This window comes from Azolla caroliniana, unplaced genomic scaffold (genome assembly GCF_043228905.1).
Source record: "Azolla caroliniana isolate FFs.n. ecotype wild unplaced genomic scaffold, voAzoCaro1.0.p SCAF_18, whole genome shotgun sequence".
In the NCBI taxonomy this organism is placed as follows: Eukaryota; Viridiplantae; Streptophyta; class Polypodiopsida; order Salviniales; family Salviniaceae; genus Azolla; species Azolla caroliniana.
The window spans coordinates 814,006-828,613 of NW_028230453.1; the positions used below are offsets into that span (position 1 = coordinate 814,006).

Sequence of the window (14,608 nt, forward strand, 5' to 3'; positions counted from 1 at the left end):
CAGAAGCACTGGGTACGCTCCTGGGGCGTCCAAAGCAAGGACGACCGCCGATATGTCGAAGCGGTGTCCGCCCATGATGATGCCTATTTTGCGAATTAACCCCAACGGTCGCATTGAGCGGGTATCTACCATGCGGAGCTAGAATGGACACGCCTCCCATTCGGAAATGCCTAACTGTTCGCAAGTTTTCGCGCTAATCACATTGACGCCTGAGCCGTCGTCGATTACGCATCCAAGAACTTCCTGTCCGTGCAATATTACTGCAATAGCCGGGTTGTGCTGATCCACCACCGGTGGTCCATCGCTGACGTCTGTCAGGTTTGTGGCAACACTCGCCCCGGCCATGCCCGCCACTTGTGCTTCCATGGTCTGGCGAAAACGTGGAACTAGCTGTAGCAGTTTTTCCATAGTTAACGTGATTTCACAGCCTGCTAACACCTGCCAAATGGGGTCCGGCCCCGGTCTTTTGTTCTCTGTTCGCTCCATTGTGTTCGTGGACTCCTGCCGCATACGTTCTGTATTGGTTCCGTTTGCTTTTTCCACCCAGTCTTGGGCTTGTCATCGTACCTCGTCCTACGCAGCCCAATCCGCCGTTTTTGTTTGCTGGCGTGTTGTGACTTGTTGCACCTCCGCCGTAATCGTATTGACGGCGGGCCCCTTTCCCTTGCGTGTTGGGCATTGTGTGGCATAGTGTCTGGGTTGCTGACAAATAAAACAATGGATGCTTGATTCTCCCTTCTCAACCCCAGGTGGTGTGTGCCACTCTCCGGGTGCTACTTGCTCTTCGCGGTCCGGCCTCGTTTGTCGGAACGTACGTAGTGGTTGTTGTTGGTCCCGTCGTTGTTCCTGGTGCCGCTCATCCCCCGAGCTTTCGTCGTAACGCCGGTGATCCCTATATTGCCGAGGCTTACCCCGATAGCCATTGAAGCCGCCCGGTTTGTTTGTCGGGCGTTGATGTTCGTAGCGTCGACCCCCTTTGGCGTAACTCGGATGTCCACGATAATCCTCGTCCTCTAGGTCATCCTCCTCGGACTCATTGTGATTCCGGCGATTCCGGTTGTACCGGTCCTCCCGCGGGTTGCGATCCTTATACCGGGGTCGGTCTTCTTGCCTCCTTTGTTCCGCCCGGTGCGGTTGACGTTGTGTGTCCATGTTGCGGACCGCTGGAGTGGCTCTGTTTAACATATTGTACTCGCATTGGTCGACTGTGTGAACCTTCGAGTGGCAGATTGGGCAATGGATTCGCATATTGCACTCCACCGCGGAATGCCCCGAGTTCAAGCAAATCGTGCACTAGATTGCTTGACGAAATTGGCGTTCCTCATCCTGAGGTAACGCTTGTCGTAAGGATGACATCGAAAACCTCTCCTCCTCGTCATCCAACTCGAGCTGTAACGCTCGTTCAATCACCATATCCGCTCTTTCCCCTTTCACGCTATTGTTGTTGAGCGTTGCCCGAATGGGCCGGCATAACGCTGCCAGAAATGTCTCCCGAGCCTCCTCCTCCGCGGGGCTTCATTCCAGTTTCCGTCGTAAATTTTGGAAACATAAGTTGAAGTTTGCTATCGTCTCGGTCGGTAGTTGCTTAATTGTATAAAATTGCCCGAGAATCTCGCGTTGTGGAACCCTCCGATGGAAGAATCGCAAGAAAGCGGACTGCAGCTGATCGAAGGTTGTTATGGCTAGTAAGTCCATCTATGAATGCCAGAACACCGCACGCCCATCTAATGTTAATCCGAACTCCGTCATTTTCAACTGGTGTGCCACCATCTCGGAGAGATTCTGCGCCATGTGGTTCGCATTCCAAACATTCAGGAACATGCGAATATGAGTTGCGGCGTCGGTTTTGCCGTTAAAGCGGGGGTAGGCAAAGGCCATAGTGGGAGCTACGGCGGATCGGAAAAGGTCACAGGGTGGCTGCGGTGAGCGTGGTCCCCGCGTCTCGTCGAGGTATTTGGGGAGCAAAGAATCCCCTTTGCACTCCCGGCAAGTAGTACTGAGGTCAGTGATGCGCGGCTTTTGCCGGGAGCGTTCTTCTGCCTGGCGTGTGACGGACCTTGTTATTGGCCGGTCTTGTCTGGTTGGTTCTCTGGGTCGTCTGCGGCTAAACATCCATTTGTTGTTGCTCATCTGTGAGGAAACACAGATCACCAAGCGTGCCAAAAGTGTTGCCATTTAGGAACACGGTCCGTGGTCAGTCCTTCGACCTAGACCTCAAGGTGAGTGTGGAACAACGAACAGGGTTTTGAGCGTAATGCGTAAGGGGAGAACCCATGTAATCCCTCTACGTATAAGGGAAGACGGCTACAACCGAATCCCTATCAAAGGTTACACTTACGTACTACTACGCTTAAGTATCCGAGACACTGACACTGAATTAGCCGCAGCTATACACAGAAAATCAGAGAAGATAGAATTCTATTATCAAGCGTTCTTTACATTTCCCAATATTACACACACCTCCATAAGAGGTTTTCTGCCCTTTATATATGCAGGGTCTAATTAGCCGTTCACGCTTCCTACGTGAACTGTTACATGCGTTATGCTCTTATATAGTTTCTTATTCCTACGCTTTTGTCCGTCGGTTACTATTCCGGCGGACAACAATTCTGCCACGATCTTTGTAGTCGGAGTTGTGCCCGTACATTCCGCTATACTCTTCGTAGTCGGAATTGTGTGCGTAATTCGTGAGTTGTTGGCTTGTGGAAGCCGATTAGCGCATCTTCTTTCGGCACTCTTCTTCGTGGTGGCCGAACTTTCCGCAATATCCGCATTCGGTTGCGTTTTGACGGCTCGGGCCGGAGTGGAAGCTCCCCCTTCTTGCGAAGGTTCCTCCTTGGCTTCCATTTTGCGGCCAAAATTGGGAGTTGTTGTCGTAGGTCGGGCCTCGTCCGCCTTGTCCTTGGCTGAATCGGCCTCTCACTCGTCCACGTCCTCTTCCGCCATTCGAGTGTGTGTAGAGCATGTGGCCTTCCGACTCATTGCTCCTTGTACACACGTGGTTTTCTTCAACCAATAGCATTGATTAGAGCTCAATGAAAGAGGGAGATTTCCCCCGTGCTAGAACGGTGGTTCACATCGCGCCGAACCGTGGTACGAGGTCACCGAGGCATATTTGCACCATCTCATCATCATCAATATTTACGCTTATCGAGCCGAGCGAATCCCAAAGCTCCTTAATCTTCGAGGTGTATGTCGTGATGGACATGTCCCTTTGTTTAATGTTGTTCAACTCTTGGCGGAGTTGAAGCCTTCTTGCAGTTTTGTTCGCCGCGAAAATCTTTCGTAGATTTTCCCATGCCTCCTTTGGTGTCTTGGCTTCGCGAATGTAGCCGAGCATGTGATCGTGAACACATGTCGCCAAGCAATACATCACACGGCTTGCGGCTTGCGGCTTGCTCCCATGTAGCGTATCCGGGAGCCACTTCGGTAGGTCAGTCTTCATGCTCTCCTTTGATATAGCTCCAATAGCCTTGTCCGACAAGGTATTGGTGTATCTTGTACTCCCAAGATGCAAAGTTGTTTCTTGTACTCCCAAGATGCAAAGTTGTTTCTTGTACTCCCAAGGTATTGGTGCATCTTGTACTCCCAAGATCCAACTTCTTGGTAGGGAGAGCACTCCCCATTTGAGTATTCATTATGTCGATTCTTCTTCTTCTTCTTCTCTCTTCGAAGGCGAGCTATGTAGCGAGGCTACGATAGTGATGAGCCGGTTCTTTTTTAACGTCGGCGTAGAGCTCAACACACGCGGATGGGCTAGATGGAGCTACCAAATCGCTCTGATACCATGTAAAGAATCAAGAGATGGATTCTGTGCAGCGGAATAGATATGAATTGTGTGTGTATGAGAGAGAGAGTGTGTGTGTGTGAGAGAGAGAGAGAGAGATAAGGAGTAAGACACAGAGAATACGCAAGGTAAAATATATTAACAAAGGAGAAAGACTCAACATTATACAAGGTGGGAGGAGGGTGCTTTATATAGTCACCCTCTCTCTTCATTAACTACAAGACTCATGGAGCATGGGGAATGTGAAAGCTCATAAGTTATGTGTCATAGAATATGATTCTATGACTCATACTAAATGCTAGAATACAAAGAGGTGACATAATGGTGACTCTTGACCGTTGGAGTGTCTATTCACTCTCAAGGTGAGTTCACATGCTAGACCAAGTTGAGCTTGGTTCTCAACAATTAGCTCTAAAGTGTCGTGGACTAGCAATGGGTAATTGCTTCTTTTGCAGTGTTCATATGGAAGATAGTACTCATTGATTTATACAATGTCCGATTGCTTGTCAGATTTGGAGTTATATTTCTCAAATTTGGCAGGTTTTATCACAGTGTTATTTGATGCCTAGACAGTGGGTGTTGGCACAATTTACACATGTTAACCCAAAATTAGAAATGGAGATCGTTTTCCTATTTCTGAGGTATTGGGGATTGCATCATAATTGGGATATGCGCAACGCTTTTGTATTTGATGGTAGGCATGGAGTAAAAGCATATCTACAAAAGTTGGAGTACTCATGTGGCAATTTTCTTTATTGGAGAAAGTGGAGATTCTTTCTTCAATGGAGTGTTCATCTTGCCTATTGGCAATTCAACATGTTCCACTACCCATGCAATGTAGTTAGTCGGTGACCATACTCCATTGTGACACCTATTGTAAGTAGTGTTTTTCACACACTTTTATTAATATAATTGTGTGTTTTCACCAGAGACAAACTGACAGAGAGAGAGAGAGAGACAAAGGCAGAGACAAATTCTTATGGACTTGAGAGGTCAAATATTACCTATGAGACCAAAAATATAACATTTCACATAATACATGTGCAAGGAGTAGCGACTCTTGATGTTAAAGAACTCTACTAATCAATGTTGCAATCAAGAATGCACAATATGACTGTGTGGAAAGGGTAATCGAATGTGATCAAAGGTAGAGAGCATTGTATCAAAGTATGATACTCAAATTCCCGTACTTGTTTAGGGCAAAGTGCACATAGTTGACTACTCTCATCACTTGTGCCTCGTGCACCATCTCACTAAGTCACACGGAAGCAACGGTTGGGATGATAGACAACAAGATGGGCTCTAACATGTATTGGTGTGTGCAGTTTCCCTGTTCAATGAAGAATATAGTTGTGTAGTTAAGTGCAACATATTTAGTATAATGTGTGAAGCTTGATTATAATGTGTGGAGCAAGAGTTCTAGCTTGTAATTCAAAGTGAAGCTTAAGGCTAAAGGTCAAGAAGAAGAGCTCAAGTGTAATAAAATTCCTTTTATATCTCACTTACAAAAAAGGTTGTCTCCTATCACATAGGGGTGACCCTTTTGGCTTAAAGCTCTAGGGGCAATTTTGTTCGATTACCTTTTCTCCTAATATTACACTTAGTTTAGTACCAACACCAATGCCACTATTTTCATGGTTGTCTCAGGAGTGCTCTAAGTGTATTGCACCTTCGGACAAATTTGGTGCAAACCCTCAAATGAAACTTAAACTCTCAAACAAGTTGGGCATCTGAAACAAAAAAATGCCCACTCCTGAAAGCAAACATGGAGGCACAACACCAAGAGTGAAATTTTCCTACTTTATCAATTTAGAGGACATCATCAAAGTTGGAGAAGAAAAGGAGCAACATGACCTTCAACTTGTGTGAATCATCCTGGAGGAACCCTATGGAGGTGAAGTGTTACATCTAGTGTGTGTATTCCTCCTCATTCCCCTATCAAGCGGGGATGGGCATTCACCTTGTGTGCTTCCCTAGGCTTGGGTACAACATTTCAAATGTCTACTTAATCAGTATGAAAAGGGGATGAGTTAGATGGTATGATGGTCAAGTTTAAAGCTCTCCATGGTATGATGGTATGATGGTATGACGGTATGACGGATCATGGATAAGAAAACATTAACTTTAAGAAGCTCACTATCCAAATTATGAAGCTCATCTTCCACTTTGTTGCCAAAGAAGATTCCACTAAATGCACTAAACTATATGTCAATCAACGAGTCACTCACTTACACATTTTTGCTTTGTGTCATGTTAGCATAAGGAATTAATTACCAATTTGAGGTACGTTCTAAAAAGGAGCTGATGTGCCAAGGGAAAGCATACACTCAAACATTCTCTATATGTAGGATTTTATGTGGAACTTCAACTTTCTTTAGGTGCTTTTAAACATCTTATTGTCTACTTACCTTTATGGACACACGCGTGCACACAATAACATTGAACTTATCTGGTTTCACCCAATAAGAGTTTTTCCACAGCCATATAAAAAATAGAGAACAATTAATAATTCATTTGTGTAAATAGTAGGAAAACTAGGAAAAGTTTTAATTGTTATTGCACTTACCAATTGCATTATGTGCCATTTCAATGGAGCATAAATAATGGAGTAAATAAATTTGTTAGATAAATCGCATCTTATTTCATTTGGAAAAGTAAAGTAAAAATCTATATCCTATTCCTTACATGCTTAAAATTCATTGCTTTTTGTAATTTGACTCAAGTTTAGGGTTTCTTAGCAAGATATTAGAAAAAGAATCTAGCAAACAATTATTTCACACAATTCAATTCTGAAACACTACATTTCAAATCCTAACATTGTTAGTGATGCTTGTTACGACATGGGGAGCATCAAGAAACCGTGCTACCTTCATGCCATCAATGATATTGACAAAATAGGTCATAAATTTGTATGTTTGACTTACAATATTTAACTATCATAATGCTGTAACATCATGCGAAGAGATCCATTCTCATTTCATATGAGACATTTGCCTTAATTTTCCTCGATTTCTACATTGTTAATCAATACATCTATTATGAATTTCCTACAAGAATCAATAGATAGCCATTCCCATTAGGGATGAGGGAGGGGGTAATTATAAACAACTTTCATTTGGAGACCATGATGCTACTCTCTCACATCAATCTCACAATCAATTTTACACAATATTTTCACTTATAGGAAAGAGCACACTTAGGAGTCTCGATACAATTTTCTATCACAATCCCCAATATATTCGGGAATTATCTAAATGGGAAAATCTTTATAAGACTTCTCTTGAAATATGGAACCTTAATAATTTACAATACACAATTGGTGAACAACATATAAAAAAACTCTCTAGAAATCAAATGATGTAATTAACCATGCTCATTTAACAACTCTAACCAAACTTGAGTGAAGACCCTAACAATGAGATCATGGCAATCCTTTGAGTTGAGGATAAGATAACATTGCAAAAGCTCTAGCATATCATGTGGTCTATGCATGAGGTGCTTCTCGTGAAGGATCATTTCCACCATAGATTCTTCGAAGTCTTTCTTAGGATCATAACTACATCTAACCACGGGATTAAAGCTATCGAAGATCTCGTGACAAGTCGCCTTGGTCGCCACCTTTGTTGAAGCACTGGGGAGCTTATTGGATCCCCCTTGTTGATCACCACTAATAATATTGGTACTATCACAACTACCTCCACGAACTTGTGCATTAAAGGACCTATTGCTATTATAAGGTGAGTTGGACATAATGATACTACTAGCACCACTGCTACAAGTACTAGTAATGGTACTTGTACAAGTACTACTACTAGTATTAAGAAGTCCATTAAATGGTTCTTTGTTGTTGTAAGGCCATTTGATCATACAATCCTTCTCCTTCTCCTTCTCCTTCATCATCTTGAACTTGGCATAATTGGACATTGTATCTATTCCACTTGAGCATTGCTTCATTAGACTTGATTTTGGCATAGATGTTCTTCTCGAGAACTTATCATCCTCGATGCTTGGATAGTACCCCTTGGTCATTACACAACTATCAATGCCGGTACCGCCAGACATGTTTGCATCGTCGAGGCCAATATCCTTAGAGTCACGACGCCGCCCATATAAGAAGCCATTTCTCATCTTTCCGATTCCATTATCTCGAATTCGGGGGGTTTCATCATCTATACTTATGAAATCATCACTTATATGAATAGTATCCTCTTCATGGACTACTTGCAAAGGCAAGTTTCTCTGGTGATGGCTAATCATAACATTGGAGTTCTTATAAGAGATCTTTTTACCAACAACATCATGAGGAGGGCTGTAATGAGTCATATGATAATCTTCTTCTAATAATGGAGGGCTCTCTATATGCCAATATTTCCTTCTATCTTCAAAATGAAACCCTTGGAGGGCCTTTAGCTTACACTCTAACTCTCTCACATCAAACGTAGCCATTTGGAAATCTAACTAGTAACCCTATATGGGTGTCTTAAAGACTGCTAAAACTTCCGCTTAGTGACCTTAATAAGGGTTTTTTAATGGCTGCTAAATATTGTGGGAGGGCCTAGAGTATGTAACGTTTCTGTGATCGTTTATATATAGTGGGTTTATCATCAGCATTGAAGCTATAGCTATGTAAGTGAATAAGTAATGAATGACATGAAGTCATGGAAGTATGAGGAATTAAAGTTTTGTCACTGATATTGAGGATGAGAAGAATCCATGATGAAAGAGAAAGGCCCTCATAGACTTTAGTAAGAAGAAAAGAAAGAAGGAAGAAGGAGAGAAACAGAACAGAGGAATGGTGCAATTCAATGCACTCTTTTCCCAATACCTCCTTATAAAGATGTTTTTGTTCTTCCTTTTATTTTATTTTTTGTACATAAAGTTGTGCCTATACAATACCTTTAAACTTGTTGATTCTTTCTTTTTGTGAAAAGCTCTAGAAAAGTATGGGAAGTTTTCATTTATAGGACTAGTATTATGATTTTATCCACCATTCAACATTTGCCTCTCAAGCTTCCAAATGACCCTGACCCTTCTTGTGTGTATCTCCTGCTTCATTCTCTAGCTTTTCGACCCAAACACGGTGTTTGAGTGTGCACGTGCCGATCCTTGCCTACTTCTTCTAATCCACGAGTGAGGCTAGAAGATGTTTGGAAACCTCATTTGGAGAGGGCCAAAGTGGACGTCTCCCTTTATGGTGTTAATCATGTTTGTTCGTTAAAAGGATTGTTAGTGAGGAGTGAAGCTAGAAGATATCAATAACTCCTTATAGAGGGAGTATGTGCATCCCCTCGTCTCAATGCTAGTCATGTTTTGTTGATTGAAATGTCTGTTATTGCTAGACTATTCCTCATTGTAATCATCCTCTCGACTCTCAACACTAGATGAAGGATTCATTTGCAATGTGGTGCAACATCACATTCCACGTATTAGCTTCCCGATGCACGATTGTAGTCATATTGACTTTTTGTGTGCATATTGTTTCACAATAATATAATAACATTTAGGAGAAAAATAAAATGGTGGACTACTCCCAACCGGGGTAGAAGGTGTTAAAATATCTCCCTCTTCGGTATGATCGAGTGTGTGTGCACATGTGTGTGGTGACTCATGGGCACTCTTTTGTTACAAGCAAGTGGAGGTAGAAAAGGCTAAAATATCAAATGTGTGTGTGTGTGTGTGCGCGCGCGTGTAAGTTACACACAAGTGAGGTTAGAATATGTTATAATATCCCTCTCTTGAATGTGTGACAAAATGTATGTTACGAATCTTACTTCACTTCTTTATCAGGGGAGAAACTTCTCGAGAGGTCATTCATACTAATTTAGACCTCACATTTGCGTTGTTAATTCCAAATCCCTCCTTAGCCCATAGACATTGAAAGCACATGGAATTAGGAACCTCCTGAGGCCGATAAAAATCTAAAACAAAGCACCACATTACCGTATTCCTTCCCCTTATATGTGAGGTAGAATATTATCCCAAGAGACAAGTGACAAAGGTGTAAGCATCCAAATTAGTTTTACAAGCCTTTTCGAACATGTTAAGATTGTTCTTTTAACAAGGCCACTATATTCATGAGAATAGGTGTCAATTGTGGAGAAGTTTGATGTTGGTTGTTGGACTTCAACTTTTCCGAAAAGGATAGTTATCGATGAGTACTCAAGAGGAGAGGACTTCCAATTTTCCTTGTACTTAAAAATACACATTTGGAATCGATCATATCACATGAGTCTCACTATAATCGTGAACTTTAATGGAGATGATTACCTTCAATTTCAAGAATCACTTTTAGTGCTTAAATTTAAGACAATTGCACTAATTCAACATGTTCCCCACTTCAAATACAGAGGGAGGTTTTGCACATCCTCCATTTGTGGGTTGTATATAGTGATAGTGTAGGACCATTTATTTTGTCCTTTAATGCAGAATTAAAATAGATCAATATGGTACAATGCCCCACATTAAAATGATTGCAAGTCATGTACACCTTCGACACTTTGTATTACATACAATGTTCAGTCAACGCATTGGATCTAAAACATTTATGCCTCCAAAATTTTGAGGTAAGAAAGAGCTTTCTAAAGACTTGTATATTTCTGCTCTCATGTCTGTCATTTAAGTTTCGACCATAATTGTCTTGAAATATGTTCCTTGACTTTTCCTTCACTTTGAATGGTTATTGCTTCATCATTCAAAAAAATTTAGCTCGTATACTGCAAATCATGATTAAATAATATATACCATGATCTATGTTTATGCAAGCTTTGGAGTTTTGATGGAAGGGCTTATTAGCATGGGGAGGGGAGGGTCATGGAAAATGTTTGCCATATTTACAAACTAGCTAATCTAATCTGAAATGGATATTGATAGCATTTTGTATGAAGACTTATTTATAATCTTGAAGTTAATATATTTAACCTATTATACCATGACAATTTTTTAAATATAAGGGTTAATGCCTTGCTCTCAATTCATTTATGTGGTGATTATAGAGTGAAGGCATGACCGAGGATTATAGAAATCGTGTGTGGAAGATATTAGTTGTATGAGGAAGCTATTCTCTAAGCCCAAATGATTGTCAATGTATATGTTGTAATGGTTATGATTGATGTATTGGACATGCAAACAATGTGGAGAGGGACATGTGTGTGCACAGACGTACATACACATAAGTTATAACACATGCTCCAACCCTAACCCCCAATGTGGCGTTTAGGGTTTTCTTTGTCCTAAGGTAATACCAATCATTTTGTATGTCTGCCTTGCGTTCCTATTCTCTTTGAATACTTTTTTAGTAGTACATGAATCAAGGATGGAAGCTAATCGAGTCATTTCTTTTTCCGCGCTTGTGCGGTTGATTCTTCAAATTCTTAATCATATACATATCCATTAAATTCACAAAAGCCAAATTGCAAATGCTAGATGGTTTGATGCTTGCATCAAATGCCCCACATAAGAGCTCAATGTCAGTCTGGTCCAAGCCTATATCGAGTTGTCAAACTATTTTAAAACGGTTTGGCGGTTTGGCTTAGGCTTGAGCTTCCCAAACCCGTTTGAGCTTGGTTTGGCAAGGCTCAACCTAAACCGAACTGTTTTGGGCCAAACCGGTTAGGCTCATTCGATTTAGCCATACCAATTTCTCAACCAATTTAGGACCCAGTTCGGTTCAAGTTTGAAAACTTCCAAACTGGTTACACCAAAACCGAACCGTTGCCAAATCCTAGGTTTGGGTGCGTCGGAATCGCCCCTGACTTGTCATGAGTAGGGAGAGGGAGGAATCACAGGAGACAAGCCTAGCCATAACATCATATGTATGAAAAATGGAGAAGGGGCTACTTTTATAATTATTCAAATCAATTTGAAAGAAAGTGTGCAACCCCTTGAATCTCCTCCCAGGTCTCTCTTTGCAAGGTGATGCCCTTCAAATCCTAACCCTAATTTCTCTTTTTCTTTCTTCTCTCTCTGGCGTACGATCAATCGGAAGAAAACTTGAAAATGCTCAAGGAGTCCTAATTTACCTCCCCTTTTTCGTCTTCTATCACGGACCAAGATAGACTAATAGAGAACGTGTGTTCTACATCTGCATCGTCTTCGTCGTCTTCTTCATATAGATATGTTCATCGCCCCGTGACTCGCGCCTTCAGGAAGAAATTAGGGTTTAGCCTTCCTTCTTCTTACTATTAGGCATGGAAAGCCATAACACTAGCAATACAAAATCTAACCCTAATACCAACAACTATGACATGAGACACCTCGAACCTAACCCAAACATCACAAGAAGCTTCTCCTGGCATTGTGTTGAGATGGCCAAAAATCGATGCCCATTTTGGAAGCTTGAATTCTCGGCTAACAACCAAAATTTTCCTGGTAGTTGAAGAAGACCTTAGGTTTGAGACCCAATTTTCTCACCTCTCTATTACTCCATATATATATCTAACAATCGACAACTATTAGGTTCGGTTCAGTTTGGTTTGAGAGGGTCAAAACTAAACTGTTTAAAAATTTTGAAACCTAAACCAAACCGTTAAAATCGTGGTTTTGTGGTTTGATTTTGGTTTTAAAATTTTAAAGATGTTCCTAAAATGTGAGAATAAGGTCTAAAAATGAAAAGATTGTTTAAAAACAATTTTTTAAATTTTATTTTATTTTTTTAGAAGGTCCTGGCTTCAACCCCTACATTTCCACTAACAATCGGCAATGGTTAGGTTTGAACCGAACCGAACCGCGGTTTAACGGCTTAACAGTTCGGTTCAATTTCAACAGTCAAAAACCGCGGTTTAAATGGTTAAACGGTTTTATTTTTACAAAATTTTAAAAAAATTTTAAAAAATCGAAAATTTGTTTTTAAATAATCTTTTCATTTTTAGACCTTATTCTCACATTTTAGGAACATCTTTAAAATTTAAAAAAAATTTAAAAAAAAGAAATATTATAAATTTTAAAAAATTAAAAATTAAAAATTTGACCTATGTTGAAAACCGAAACCGAACCACGAAACCGCGGTTTTGCGGTTTAATGGTTTAACAGTTTGAAAATTTATTACCAGTTCGTTTTAACGGTTTAACGGTTTGAAAATTTATTACCGGTTTGGTTTAACAGTTTCGTGGTTTGGTTCGATTTGGTTCAGGTTTCAAAAAATGTAAACAGTGCGGTTTGGACCCTCTCAAACCGAACTTAACCGAACCGAACCGTTGTCGATTGTTAATTTCCACAGTCACATTTAGTAAGTTAAGAGGATATATATAACATTCGGCAACGGTTTGGATCAAACCGAACCGAACCGTGAAACCACTACTCAACGGTTTAATCGGTTCAGTTTCAACAGTTAGAAATAGCGGTTTAAACGGTTTAACGACTTTTTTTAAATCTTTAAAAATTAAAAATTAAAAAATTGTTATACCGTTTAAACCGCGGGTTCTAACTGTTGAAACCGAACCGAACCGATTAAACCGTTGAGCCACGGTTTCACAGTTCAGTTTGGTTCAAACTGAACCGTTACCGATTGTTATATATATCCTCTTAACTTACTAGATGCAGTTGTGGAAATGTAAAGGTTGAACCCATGACCTTCTAGGACAACCTTACCAACTCTCTCTCTCTCTCTCTACGATCAACCAACTTTCTCCACATTGTTGTATTAGCAAGCAAGGTTTTGGGCCCCCTAAGTGGGGCATATTTAGTTTGTAGAAATTTGAATTCTATTTATTACTCGGGGAACTTGAAATCTAGGTGCACCTCATATATCTTTAGTTTTACATCCTAGATTTTAGATGCCTTTTGTATTTTTTTGTATCTATGTACTTTAGATATTGTGCATTACAACTTCATAATAAACATAAGGCAAATGAATATGTATAACCTTAAGATCGCATCAATGACAAAATTGTTTTTTATAAGAATGAACTCTTTATTTTCAAAAGGTTGATTCACATCACAATGAAGAAGAAATGAAAGTATTTGATCTCTTCTCTATCTTTAGTCTCATAATTTTGCTTGCAAAATATGGGGCATTGTAAGCAGAGAAATTTTTCAAGTAGAAGGGAAATCACCCTTTTGTTTTGATTTGTCATTTATATAATTGGAGGAGAGAGAAAGGAGTATGGCATAGTGCGTGAAATGTTATGATTCACAACAAACATTGTATGTGCAAATGGCAATTTTTTCATGGTTGTAATCTTTGCTAGATCTTCAACAACTTCTAGTTCATCACCAACTTGTAAGTATGCATACGGCATTGTACAACCTACTATTATATACAAAGGGATGATACACATTTTTTATTTGGAATGGACATTGGGGGGGGGGGGGGGGGGGGGCGGGGGCAATAACGTTGTAGATACATTCAATGTGGAAGGGACTTTGGGAGGACATCAAATGCACAATAAAAAACAATGTCACAAATGCACATAGTATATGACACATGGGGAGGACTTCAAACAAGAAGCAACCCATGGTAAAGAATTGATACCACCAATGCAGAGAATATATGAGACCAAAATGAGAAGTCCAATAGTTACCACATTGTCTGGCACTCATAAACATATGCCAACAATAGCGTGGCCATTGTGCGCCAAATGAGCGAAGGTTATGTATCATGTGGGCATGGAGAACATTTGTAAACGAAGGGATAGTGATATGTTTATAGGGAGAGAGAAGTTCTAAGCAAGGAATAGTGTGTTCATGAAAAAGAAGATGAAGAATCTCTTTTTGTGAATAGTGAGATTTGTTTTCCTTTCTATTACAGTGGGCAACTTCCTTATAAGGTGAGGAATTAGTGAATGCAATGGATATATGTATGTGTGTGTGGGCACACTTCTTTTT

The 14,608-nt window shown here is 40.6% G+C and overlaps 1 protein-coding gene across 1 annotated transcript; it reads right to left on the reverse strand.

The window, feature by feature from the left end:
• Positions 1–7,115: 7,115 nt before the first annotated feature.
• On the reverse strand, positions 7,116–8,526 carry LOC147851948 (uncharacterized). Its single transcript, XM_087334200.1, has one exon. It carries the CDS (start codon positions 8,231–8,233, stop codon positions 7,151–7,153), a length of 1,083 nt encoding a protein of 360 aa, XP_087190326.1. The 5' UTR covers positions 8,234–8,526; the 3' UTR covers positions 7,116–7,150.
• Between the last annotated feature and the right edge of the window lie 6,082 nt (positions 8,527–14,608).